The sequence below is a fragment of the Oncorhynchus nerka genome, linkage group LG25 (genome assembly GCF_034236695.1).
Source record: "Oncorhynchus nerka isolate Pitt River linkage group LG25, Oner_Uvic_2.0, whole genome shotgun sequence".
Taxonomy (NCBI): domain Eukaryota; kingdom Metazoa; phylum Chordata; class Actinopteri; order Salmoniformes; family Salmonidae; genus Oncorhynchus; species Oncorhynchus nerka.
Window position 1 is genome coordinate 13,826,902 of NC_088420.1, and position 14,012 is coordinate 13,840,913.

At 43.2% G+C, this 14,012-nt stretch overlaps 1 protein-coding gene and 1 long non-coding RNA gene across 5 annotated transcripts in view; both read left to right on the forward strand.

The window, feature by feature from the left end:
• Positions 1-149, forward strand: part of LOC135564496 (uncharacterized) — a 1,726-nt gene extending 1,577 nt beyond the window's left edge. For all 4 annotated transcript variants that reach the window (XR_010461071.1, XR_010461073.1, XR_010461072.1 and 1 more), the window contains one exon: positions 1-149. This exon is cut by the window's left edge. This is a non-coding gene — a long non-coding RNA (uncharacterized LOC135564496).
• A 503-nt stretch (positions 150-652) lies between these two features.
• LOC135564591 (putative nuclease HARBI1) lies at positions 653-2,110 on the forward strand. The gene is made up of 3 exons (XM_065009962.1): positions 653-873; positions 1,154-1,265; positions 1,360-2,110. Exons 2-3 carry the CDS (start codon positions 1,154-1,156, stop codon positions 1,695-1,697), a joined length of 450 nt encoding a protein of 149 aa, XP_064866034.1. The 5' UTR covers positions 653-873; the 3' UTR covers positions 1,698-2,110.
• The last annotated feature ends 11,902 nt before the right edge of the window (positions 2,111-14,012 follow it).

Sequence of the window (14,012 nt, forward strand, 5' to 3'; positions counted from 1 at the left end):
GACATTCAGTACAAGAAGAAAAAGATGGAAAATCTTGCACTGGAGTCCGAAATAAAAAAGAGGACAATTAGGAAACTGGACCTTGAAATAAAAAAACTTGAGAGGGAAGTGAGATATGCCTTCAATGTACACTGTATGCTAACTGTAACACAAATGTATTAATCATTATTTTCTTTCCTCCCCAGCTCCAAGAAGATGACACAGCTCAAAATAAAAAATGAGGTATATTCTCGTAAAGTCAAGTGAGCCATGACATATGAGCTCTTATTGTGAGCACACAGGACGGTGGCATCTTTCTAAGGTTTTTTTTATTTTCCCAGCAATCAGTACAACCAAGTCATCGTTATAAGGCATCGCCCTCTTTTGCCCACCCCCCCAGCACCAGGTGTGGCCACTAGCCTATATGAAGGCCCAAAATTGTGTGTTCCTTTCTGCTCTGACAATGGCATGCCCATTCGTGCGAGATGTGGTGGATGAAGAAGCACTTGTGCTGAGGAGAGCCTTCAGGCGAGAAAGGGTCTTCAGGGACCGGTTGGACCCACTGGCCTTCCCTGATGACCATCTATATGAAAGATACAGGTTTTCTGCAGATGGCATCAGGTATCTATGCAGACTACTGGGTCCCAGGATTAAGCACCGCACTGCACGGAGCCATGCACTGAGTGTGGAGCAAATGGTTTGTGTGGCCTTGCGCTTTTTGCTAGTGGAGCCTTCCTGTACTCAGTGGGGGATGCAGAACAGCTGAACAAGGCCACAATTTGCCGCACAATAAGGAGTGTGTGTCTGGCTATCAAAGCATTAGCAGATGTCTTCATCTCCTTCCTGGCCACAGAAGACTCTGTGACATCAAAGAGGAGTTCTATAGGATTGCAGGTAAGAGGATCTACAAATTACAGGACAACTGTTAACACATAGTAGGATACTCATTACTTTGTGTGACAGGTTTCCCCAATGTCATTGGTGCAGTGGACTGCACACACATAAGGATAAAAGCCCCTCAGGTGCCCATGAGGCCGATTTTGTGAATAGGAAATCCTTTCACAGCATTAATGTTCAGGTGAACATAACTTTTTGATATTGTCCATTGACGAACACTCTGCATTGCCAGTGATGTGCATTGATTGGTGTAATATTCCTCATCTTATGATTTCAGATGGTCTGCAATGCTGACTGTGTGATCAGCAATGTTGTGGCAAAATGGCCTGGCTCAGTCCATGACTCCAGAATCTTTCGGGCCTCTGAAATCTATCAGTGCCTATCACAAGGTAAGCCACACAACCCCTATTTATAACCATCATGGCTGTGTCAAGAATATCACTGTGTTTATGAGGTAGTAATGATGAGATTTTGTGTTGACAGGTGAATTCTCTGGTGTGTTGCTGGGAGACAGGTGGTATGGCTGCCAGCCTTTTCTCCTGACACCTTTCACAGACCCCCAGGAAGCACAGCAGGCCTACAACCATGCCCATGCCAGGACCAGGGCCAGAGTTGAAATGACCTTTGGCCTCCTGAAGGCACGCTTTCACTGCCTTCACAAATTAAGGGTCAGCCCTGTTAGGGCATGTGATATTACTGTGGCTTGTGCTGTCCTCCACAATGTGGCCTGCCTGAGGAAGGAGAGGGCCCCAGAGTGCCACCAGCCATGGACTGGGACAATCCGGCAATCTTCCCTGATGACGACAGTGGTCGGCTGCTGAGGGACCAATATGTGTTGAATTATTTTAGTTAGTATGTGTGCTTTCAATTTTGGTTAAATATGTCCTGCGGTGGCAGAGGAATTTGTTTTTTTTTGGGTTCGTTTTTTGACGAATTTGGCCTCTTATGATGTTTGTGCGGTATACTGTGTGTAATACAAGGCTGCAGGGAGGCTACTGCATCCATTCATTTGTCTGTTCAGTTGATGTGTATGGATTTGTCCTGTATTTATTTTAGTGTGCAGACGTGCAGGGTGTGTTATATACAGACCTTTGAATGTGTATGTATCATTTTGTATAATATGCTTGGATTCTGTGCTTTCCATCTTGTAGAGTCACTGTGACTTCAGTTTCGAAAGGAGCTGATGGTTTACCTGCTTTGTTTTGTCCTTATTCAATAAAGGAACATAATGTTACACATTGTGTTTTTATATTCATATGGAATGTGTATTTGTTTATATGACAGAGTACTAGGGCCACACTGAAGAAAAAGGATAAAGTCATAAATTTATGAGGCTGGTTCTTTCTGCAGAAAAGCTACATATTGTTTTTACAGTTTTGATACTTATGACAATGTGATACTTAATATTCTGGCACATCAGCATGTCTTTGTTTATGAAACCATACTGAAGTACAATTTCACGAAATGCCCCACATCTGTCATTTTAACAACTGTCCTCCTTTAAAACAACTGGTTACAATATTATGACTTGTGTTTTTTTCCCCTCTGTGGCCCTAATATTCTATCATTTTATATATAGCCTTATAGTCTATGGGAAACTGTAAATTATCTAATGATAGCAACATCATCTAAAAATCATTTTTTATCCAAAATCATTGAAATTAATGATCACAAACGTTTAAATAATAACAGTGGGTCTAGTTATATGTGATAACAATGTATAGTGAGCAGTGAAATAACTATTGGTTTCCATTTGTGGTGACTGCTGACTGACATTAGGGATGAGATTAAATAGATCCTGGAATTTAGCCTGGTCTGGAGCAGGCTAGCTCCACAGAATAAATCTCCATGGTAATTTATACCATAACATATCCTCCTGCCCCCTATCCATCTTTAGTGCAACCGGATTACGGATCAATTGAGCCAGGATCACCAAGATATCCTGGCTTAATCCCTTATCCTAGTTTTGTGCAACAGGCCCCAGGAGGTACAGGGTGGCAGGCAGGCTCGAGGTCAGGGCAGGCACTATGGCCAGGCAGGCGGGTTCAGAGTAGAGGCAGGCAAGGGTCAAAACCAGGAAGATTAGCAAAAACAGAGAAAAGGGAAAAAACAGGCACACAGAATACCACACTGGTTGACTTGACAAGACGAACTGGCAACAGACAAAAGGGAACACAGGAATAAGTACCCAGAGACTAATGAGGAAAACGGGTGACACCTGGAGGTGGGTGGAGACAATTCACAAAAACAGGTGAAACAGATCAGGGCGTGACAGTAGCCTACCTGGCATATGAAAAAAGTAGCTGCACCAAATCTCCATTCGCTATTCGAGTGATATGAATGACATTTTTGTGGGCCATTCTAGATAAAAAATTATTCTACACATATATTAGTAGACTATATGTAAAGACCAGATTAAATTGAGAAAACTGCTTGAGAATATTATCTATTATCAAGGGCTTGTCAAATTGTGAATGAGAGACTGATTACGTGTGTGCAGATTACGTGTGTGCAGACTGCACAACAAACAGAGCACAGCGCTTCCCTTTCATGCAACTTTTTATCAAATCATTATTTGATCATCAAATTAAGCGTATAGAATAGCCGCAACACAGAATAGCTGCATGTGCGCACTCCCTGGGAAATCATTTGGGGACAAACATCCTTTCTATTTTATTCAGCTATGTTCAATTGTATTGTTCTTACTATGAAATAATGCCACGGGAATTCTAGGCAAATCTTGCCTGCTAAATGAGCTAGTTTAGCCCACAGCCACATGGCATAGCCAGATCAGGGCCTAACACAACATTTCCCACCCAGGGATGCTGGCCTTCTAGGCAGAGTTGCAAAGAAAAAGCCATATCTCAGACTGGCCAATAAAAAGAAAATATTAAGATGGGCAAAAGAACACAGACACTGGACAGAGGAACTCTGCCTAGAAGGCCGCCTCTTCACTGTTGATGTTGAGACTGGTGTTTTGCGGGTACTATTTAATGAAGCTGCCAGTTGAGGACTTGTGAGGAGTCTGTTTCTCAAACTAGACACTCTAATGTACTTGTCCTCTTGCTTAGTTGTGCACTGGGGCCTCCCACCATTCTTTCTATTCTGGTTAGAGCCAGTTTGCACTGTTCTGTGAAGGGAGTAGTACACAGCGTTGTACGAGATCTTAAGTTTCTTGGCAATTTCTCGCATGGAATAGCCTTCATTTCTCAGAACAAGAATAGACTGATGAGTTTCAGAAGAAAGTCCTTTGTTTCTGGCCATTTTGAGCCTGTAATTGAACCCACAAATGCTGATGTTCCAGATACTCAACTAGTTTAAAGAAGGACAGTTTTATTGCATCTTTAATCAGAACAACAGTTTTCAGCTGTGCTAACATAATTGCAAAAGGGTTTTCTAATGATCAATTAGCCTTTTAAAATGATAAACTTGGATTAGCTAACACAACGTGCCATTGGAACACAGGAGTGATGGTTGCTGATAATGGGCCTCTGTACGCCTATGTAGATATTCCATTAAAAGCTACAATAGACATTTTCAACATTAACAATGTCTACACTGTATTTCTGATCAATTTGATGTTATTTTAATGGACAATTTTTTTTGCTATATATATATTATATATAGCACATTTTTATATTTATATATATATTTAGCTATATTTTAGCTATATATATAATTTTTTAGCTAAACAGGTGGGCTCAAACTGGTGTCACTATTGGGATAGTGATATTACTATAAATGCAGTTACATTTTTCATTCTAGTTCATATCATACAGCTTCTTTGCTCCTTTTAAATACATAAGAAAACATTACAATTGTGTTTTATTGTGAAATGCATTACCTTCTATAATTCCCTTTGTACTAAATAGATGCACTGCCAATTTTACCCATGTATCACCACTAGGGGGCAGCGATGACTGTTACTAAAGTTTTGGATCGTGAATTACTTTAGTAGCGAATAAGAACTTCCACTTATCAGCCACTGCCTCAAGTCTAAAACAGGAGGGGTACAAATGGAGATTAGTAACTCAATATTTGTATTGATACTTACATTTCCAAAGAGAATGTATCAAATGTGGCACAGAGGATTCGTATCTATTTAAAGAGGAGAATCACAATGGTGTGAAAACGGAAAGTATACTGATGAATAGTGAACCTGATTTCTATGTTGGCATAACATTACTGCACTGTAATGGTCATTGAGTTTACAGCTGACACGTGTCTACTGAATTATATCAGCACATAAATAAAAATAATATAAGATTGTGTAGGAATCTCCGGTTACCGAAATTGATCATGGTTTTAGGTCGTCATATGAGTAAACCAATGCCAATCAGTGACACAGATCAGAGCTGTGGATACTGGAATTGTTATTTGTAATTGATAAGTAAACTGCTCCACTGCTGGGCACTTGGACACCGAGCCAGGACTCACTTGTCGTGGGTCTTAATATAGTCAGTGCCTGTTAAGTGATACATTAGGTGTCTGTAATTAGATCTAGGGGAAACGGGGGTCTTTTTGGTCCCACCGGGCCACCATTGGGACCAGATTCCACCACTGTGCCCTGTTAAAAAATGTGCCCAAAATTTGTCTGGAGTGTTCTGGAATGGCAGAAAAGGTTCTCAAAAAATAAAAATAAAATGATCTCTGTACCTTTTGATAATGGTTCAAATGAACAAGGCAACATTTGATTAAAACAACATATGCGCACGTTGCAACTATAATGTAAGTTCTTACTCTAGTGTGGAAAGGTTTCTAGTCCTTGTATGATAGCCATGATCCAAAGTCAGCTCCTGTATCAGACCAACTGTAGCTATGGCCAGAGACTAACACCTGTTACAGTGGCCGAGCTGTCCCCCTGCAGACCTGACAGCTGAGCTCACAAACACCACAGCTGGTACTCTGAGACATGCCCCTGAAACAGCATATTTCCATAGATGTTACAGTTCTTTAACTGGCCATAATGTAGTTCAGTGGAGCACAGTGGTGATCTCTGTTCTCCTGTAAATGTTATAGGCCTACATCTAGGGAAAAGGGCAGTGGTGTCCTTTCAAAGAGGTATAGTGATATTTTATGCCTACACACCCTGCCTTTAAAATAACTTAATAACTTAATAACTACCCTATTACAGGGGCTGAGTCACTGGCTTACTGGGTCTCTCTCATGCCGTCCCTGGAGGGGGTGCGTCACCTGAGTGGGTTGATTCACTGTTGTGGCCATCCTGTCTGGGTTGGCGCCCCCCCCTTGGGTTGTGCCGTGGCGGAGATCTTTGTGGGCTATACTCAGCCTAGTCTCAGGATGGTAAGTTGGTGGTTGAAGATATCCCTCTAGTGGTGTGGGGGCTGTGCTTTGGCAAAGTGGGTGGGGTTATATCCTTCCTGTTTGGCCCTGTCCGGGGGTGTCCTCGGATGGGGCCACAGTGTCTCCTGACCCCTCCTGTCTCAGCCTCCAGTATTTATGCTGCAGTAGTTTATGTGTCGGGGGGCTGGGGTCAGTTTGTTATATCTGGAGTACTTCTCCTGTCCTATTCGGTGTCCTGTGTGAATCTAAGTGTGCGTTCTCTAATTCTCTCCTTCTCTCTTTCTTTCTCTCTCTCGGAGGACCTGAGCCCTAGGACCATGCCCCAGGACTACCTGACATGATGACTCCTTGCTGTCCCCAGTCCACCTGGCCATGCTGCTGTTCCAGTTTCAACTGACCTGAGCCCTAGGACCATGCCCCAGGACTACCTGACATGATGACTCCTTGCTGTCCCCAGTCCACCTGGCCATGCTGCTGCTCCAGTTTCAACTTCCACCTGACTGTGCTTCTGCTCCAGTTTCAACTGTTCTGCCTTATTATTATTCGACCATGCTGGTCATTTATGAACATTTGAACATCTTGGCCATGTTCTGTTATAATCTCCACCCGGCACAGCCAGAAGAGGACTGGCCACCCCACATAGCCTGGTTCCTCTCTAGGTTTCTTCCTAGGTTTTGGCCTTTCTAGGGAGTTTTTCCTAGCCACCGTGCTTCTACACCTGCATTGCTTGCTGTTTGGGGTTTTAGGCTGGGTTTCTGTACAGCACTTTGAGATACCAGCTGATGTACGAAGGGCTATATAAATACATTTGATTTGATTTGATAACTTAATAACTAATTCCTCAATGCCAGTAGCAACACTTCAACAGAGATAACTTGGTCAACAGTTGGGGGAAGGCCCTTTCCTGTTTCAATGCCCCCGTGCGCAAAGCAAGGTCAATACAGAAATGGTTTATCGAGATCGGTGTGGAAGAACTTGACTGGCCTGCACAGAACCCTGACCTCTACCCCAGTGAACACCTTTGGGATGAATTGGAACGCCGACTGCGAGCCAGGCTTAAATGCCCAACATCAGTGCTCGACCTCACTAATGCTCTTGTAGCTGAATGGAAGCAAGTCCCCGCAGCAATGTTCCAACATCTAGTGGAAAGCCTTCCCAGAAGAGTGTAGGCTGTTATAGTAGCAAAGGGGAGACCAACACCATATTAATGCCCATGATTTTGGAATGAGATGTTCGACAAGCAGGTGTCCACTGTCCACATACTTTTGGTCATGTAGTGTATCTCCATTCTGTTGTTCCCACATAAAGACATTATGTTGCATTGCACCTATCTTGTGAGAGCACATTTTTTATTTTGAGGGAAAGATAATGTACATACAGTATTATGTTATCTTGGGTATCCTTTAGCAGGGTATCATTTTACATCACACTTACCAATTACATTTAATTGAATCATTACAGTAGTGGTCGTCACTCCACCAGTATCCCTGAACTAGCATAGTGACAGTCTGACTAGATGCTCCACTACAGGGCTGGGCAGAAAGAGGGGTGTATGGGCCGTACCACTCTGAGGCAGGACCGAGGAGTGTTTTAGCAGTGCCACAGCAGCTGGCCTGGCCTGATTCAGGCTAGCTGTCGCCAGACTTGATTGGTTCCCACAGCTGTGTTGCTATTTAAGGCAGTCCCCTTTTAATCCTTGATGGTCTATGGGTCTCTGGATGGGACTAGTGCCCTTCGGCCTTGGGATTTCAGGAACTAACTCCTTCCACTGTCCACCTAGTGGCCGGGACTTTAATGCAGGCAAACTTAAATCAGTTTTACCAAATTTTTACCAGCATGTCACATTTGCAACCAAGGAAAAAAATCCTAGTCTACCTTTACTACACACACAGAGATGCATACAAAGCTCTCCCCCACCCTTTGGCAAATCTGACCATAATTCTATCCTCCTGATTCCTGCTTACAAGCAAAAACTAAAGCAGGAAGTACCACTGACTCGCTCAATATGGAAGTGGTCAGATGATGCAGATGCTACACGACAGGACTGTTTTACTAGCACAGACTGGAATATGTTCTGGGATTCATCCAATGGCATTGAGGAGTACACCACCTCAGTCATCGGCTTCATCAGTAAGGGCATTGGAGACGTTGTCCCCACAGTGACTGTATGTACATATCCCAACCAGAAACCATGGATTACAGGCAACATCCACATCGTGCTAAGACTAGAGCTGCCACTTTCAAGGAGCAGGAGACTAATCCGGCGCTTACAAGAAATCCCGCTATGCCCTCAGACAAACCATCAAACAAGCGAAGCGTCAATACAGGATTAAGATTGAATCCTACTACACCGGCTCTGACGCTCATCGGATGTGGCAGGGCCGGGTAACCCAGGCACGAGCTGCCCAGTGACGCGAGCCTACCAGATGAGCGAAATGCCTTTTATGCTCGCTTCGAGGCAAGCAACACTGGAGCATGCACAAGAGCACCAGCTGTTCTGGATGACTGTGTGATAACGCTCTTGGTAGCAGATGTGAACAAAACCTTTAAAACTTCTTAGTGATCCCTTCGCTCGCCAATCCCGTTAATGGGATTGATTTGACAACAACCAGTGAAATAGCAGCGCGCCAAATTAAAAAACCGAAATACTCAAAATAATAATTCATAAATCATACAAATGTTATACATGGGTTTAAAGATGAACTTCTTGTTAATCCAGCCACAGTGTCAGATTTCAAAAAGGCTTTACAGCTAAATCAAACCATGCTATTATCTGAGGACAGCACCCCAGAAAACATACACATGAAAATCATAATTCAACCCGCCAGGCACAACACAAAAGTCAGAAATAACATATAGTGGATGCCTTACCTTTGAAGATCTTCTTCTGTTGGCACTCCAATATGTCCATTAAACATCACAAATGGTCCTTTTGTTCGATTAACTCCGTCGTTGTATATCCAAAATATCCATTTATTTGGCGCGTATGATTCAGAAAATACACCGGTTCCAACTCACGCAACATGACTACCCATTATCTAATTAGTTACCTGTAAACTTGGTCCAAACATTTCAAACAACTTTCCTAATCCAACTTGAGGTATTTTTAAACGTAAATAATCGATCAAATTTAAGACGGAATAAACTGTGTTCAATACCGGAGGAAAACAAAGTAGAGCGAGCTTTCAGGTCATGTGCCGCAACCACAACAATACACTTCACTCAACCCTCGTTCTGAACAGGGCTACCTCTTCATTTCTGAAAGTAAAAACATCAACCAATTTCTAAAGACTGTTGACATCCAGTGGAAGCGATAGGAACTGCAAGCAACTGCCTTAGAATTCTAGATTCCCATTGAAAACCCATTGAAAAGAGAGTGACCTCAAATTTTTTTCCCCCTGGATGGTTTGTCCTCGGGGTTTCGACCTGCCAAAGAAGTTCTGTTATACTCACAGGCATCATTCAAACTGTTTTAGAAACTTCAGAGTCTGTTCTATCCAAATCTACTAATAATATGCATATCCTATCTTCTGGGCCTCAGTAACAGGCAGTTTACTTTGGGAACACTTTTCATCCGGACGTGAAAATAGTGCCCCCAGCCTTAAGAAGCTTTAAACAGGTCAACATTCACAAAGCCGCTGGGCCAGATGGATTAGCAGGACGTGTACTCAAAGCATGCATGTACCAACTGTCAAAAGTGTCTTCACTGACATTTTCAACCTCTAGCTGACCGAGTCTGTAATACCTACATGTTTCAAGCAGACCACCATTGTCAGTGTGCCCAAGGAAGCGAAGGTAACCTGCCTAAATGATTACCGCCCCATGGCACTCACGTCGGTAGCCATGAAGTGCTTTGAAAGGCTGGTCATGGCTCACATCAACAGCATCCTCCTGGACACCCTGGACCCACTCCAATTCGCATACCGCCCCAACAGATCCAAAAATGACGCAATCTCATTCACATTCCACACCGCCCTTTCTCATCTGGACAAAAGGAACACCTATGTGAGAATGCTGTTCATTGACTACAGCTCAGCGTTCAACACCATAGTGCCCACGAAGCTCATCACTAAGCTAAGGACACTGGGACTAAACACCTCCCTCTGCAACTGGATCCTGGACTTCCTGATGGGCCACCCCCAGGTGGTAAGAGTAGGCAACAACAGGTCTGTCACGCTGATCCTTTACACTGGGGCCTCTCAGGGTGTGTACTTAGTCCCCTCCTGTATTCCCTGTTCACCCAAGACTGCGTGGCCAAACACGACTCCAACACCATTATTAAGTTTGCCGACGACACAACAGTGTCGACAACGATGAGACGGCCTATAGGGAGGAGGTCAGAGAACTGGCAGTGTTGTGCCAGGACAACAACCTCTCCCTCAATGTGAGCAAGACAAAGGAGCTGATTGGGGGCCGACATTCCTGTGGGCTGAACAGGCCCCAATTAACATCGACAGGGCAGTGGAGCGGGTCGACTTTCAATTTCCTTGAGGTCCACATAACCAACAAACTATCATGGTCCAAACATATCAAGACAGTCGTGAAGAGGGCCCGACAAAACCTTTTCCCCCTCAGGAGACTGAAAAGATTTGGCATGGGTCCCCAGAACCTCAAAAGGTTCTACAGCTGCACCATCGAAAGCATCCTGACCGGTTGCATCACCGCCTGGTATGGAAACTGCTCGGCATCTGACCGTAAGGCGCTACAGCGGGTAGTGTGAACGGCCCAGTACATCACTGGGGCCAAGCTTCCTGCCATCCAGGACCTATACAATAGGCAGTGTCAGTGTCAGTGGAAAGCCCATACAATTTTAAAGACTCCAGCCACCCAAGTTAAAGACTGTTTTCTCTGCTTCCCGCACGGCCAGCGGTACCGGAGCGCCAAGTCTAGGACCAAAAGGCTCCTCAACAGCTCCTACCCCAAAGCCATTAGCCTGCTGAACAATTAATAAAATCGCCACCGGACAAGTTACATTGACCCCCCCCCTTTTTGTATGCTGTTGCTACTCACTGTTTATTATCTATGCTTTGTCACTTCGCCCCCACCTACATGTACAAGTTACCTCAACCAACCTGTACCCTCGCACAGTGACTCGGTACCGATGCCCCCTGAAGTGACTCGGTACCGATGTCCCCTGAATATAGCCTCATTCTTGTTATTCGTATTGTGTTACGTTTTCTTTTTACTTTTTCTTTTAGTGTACTTGGTAAATATTTTCTTAACTCTTCTTGAGCTCCACTGTTGGTAAAAGGCTTATAAGTAAGTATTTCACGGTAAAGTCTACACTTCACTGTAAATTTCACGGTAAAGTCTACACACGCATGTGACAAATAACGTTTGATTTGATTAGATTTTTACCTCTGGCCCAAGGGAGGAAGTGAATGGTGGGCTGAAGTCTAAAGCAGGTCTACCACACTGGCACCCCTTCAAATTTTGACATCATAGTAATCTGTGCTTTTCAAACACTCGTTCTTATTTGGTGACCCCAGCTTTGACAACATAACTTCTTCAGTAGACTTCTGTCTCATTCAAAGACAATCTCCACAACTACTTAATGCCCTTCTTTATAAATAATTCAAAGTCTCACTGTATCCTGTCTGTCAAATCAACAGTTTAAAATCTGACACCGTAGTCTACAGTATAGGCCCAACACAGAGTGTCTTTTTCACTGACTGTGACCTGTAGCACTAGGAGAGATGCATGCTGGTCTGGCTCTCAGGTTTCAGTTCCAGGCATTAGCCCAAGGGATGCCTCCTGGTATGCTGGCAGGTTGACGTTTATTGTCATGAATCTTGCCCTGGAGGCAGAACTTAGCAATTTCCGCTTGATGGGCCAGCTGCAAGTCAAAGTAGGCTATATCGTAAAAATTCATGAAAACCCAAATTCGTCCAGATCAAGATTCATGACAATAAATGCCAACCTGCAGTATGGTGGGGGATTTCCTAAAGACCTGTTTAATCACCAGCCATCTCAGTAGCTGAGTGAAAATCATATCACTTTCTGCATATTGACTGACGACAACAAGTTATTCTGTTTTTTTCCATTCTAAAACTCTATAAAATCACTGCTTATCAGAACGTAATGCACATCTCTGCATTGAGACCAGAAAGAAATGACTAAAATGCCTTTTTCACTGTGTGATTGGTATTCTTCCCATCATGCTAATTTGGATGTTTGTTTTGAGTGCTACTTGCTGTGTATGGTCAGTGTACTGCCAACAAACGTGCTACTCATGATTTCCAAAGCCATGTCCTGTGTGAGGAAGAAGCTGGACTGGCCAGTGAGTCAGCAGCTGTGCATGGGGAGTGAGTGAGATGTGTCTAAAGCAATTTTTCTATTTATATATTTCACCACGGAGAGCACTACTTTCTCATTGTAGAGGAGGACGTAGCTTACTATTAGGAGTAGTGGGGTTAGTAATGCATACGTGTCACATATCAGTTTGCAAACAATGTAAAAAATATATATATTTAATTCAGTTAATAATGCTGCATACACATGTAACCAATGTGAAATGGCTAGCTTTAACCTGTTTTAGAGACATTTTATCATCGACTATTGTAAGAGCTTTCATTGTCTGTTTATATGCCCCCTTTATTTATCCTATGGTTCTGACGTGTACAGGGATTACACTGTAAGAACGGCCCATATTCTGAATTCTGTCGCTGTACATTTCAAAAGTGCTGAACAAATAGTTATATTGACTATGTCTGTCGTCACTTGCTCATTATTGTCTTGATCAAAATTACAGATCGCCTCTCACCGGCTTGTCGTCCCCTTATGCCATAGTTTGTAAATCTCAATTGTCAGTAAAAACCACATTTGTTTACATAAGTCAGCCATACCAGCTATGTTTTTTTTAAAGGCAGTAAATGAGGCTGAATTAACTTATTTGCTGCCAGACAAGGCTGCGCTGAAAGCCAGGTGTAGCAGTGGTAAGGTGTTGGGACTCTGCTGTTGGGACAGCTTTATGTAGGCCCTTACAGTTTGTGGGCACCATTTATCACCGTTATAGTGCAATTAATGTATTGTTTAGTGTTGTGTTGTGGCTTTGTAGTAGCAGTAGCAGAAGTAGTAGTAGTAGTAGTAGTAGTAGCAGCAGTAGTAGTAGGGGTAGTAGTAGCAGTAGTAGTAGTAGTAGTAGCAGTAGCAGAAGTAGTAGCAGAAGTAGCAGCAGTAGTAGTAGTAACAATAGTAGTAGCAGAAGTAGTAGTAGTAGTAGTAGTAGGAGTAGTAGTAGTAGGGGTAGTAGTAGTAGCAATAGTAGTAGCAGAATTAGTAGTAGTAGTAGTAGCAGCAGCAGTAGTAGCAATAGCAGTAGCAGTAGCAGAAGTAGTAGTAGTAGTAGTAGTAGTAGTAGCAATAGTAGTAGCAGTAACAGAAGTAGTAGTAGTAGTAGCAGCAGCAGTAGTAGTAGGGATAGTAGTAGCAGTAGCAGTAGCAGAAGTAGTAGCAGAAGTAGTAGTATTAGAAGCAGCAGTAGTAGTAGCAATAGTAGTAGCAGTAGCAGTAGTAGTAGTATTAGTAGTAGTAGTAGTAGTATTAGTAGTAGTAGTAGTAGTAGCAGCAGTAGTAGTAGGGGTAGTAGTCGTAGTAGTTATAGTAGTAGTAGCAGTAGCGGTAGTAGTAGTATTAGCATTAGTAGCAGCAGTAGTAGTAGCAATAGTAATAGCAGTAGCAGAAGTAGTAGTAGTAGTAGTAGTAGTAGCAGCAGTAGTAGTAGGGGTAGTAGTCGTAGTAGTTGCAGTAGTAGTAGTAGTAGTAGCAGGATCAGGAGCAGGAGCAATAGCAGGAGCAATAGTAGCAGTAGCAGTAGCAGTAGTAGCAGTAGT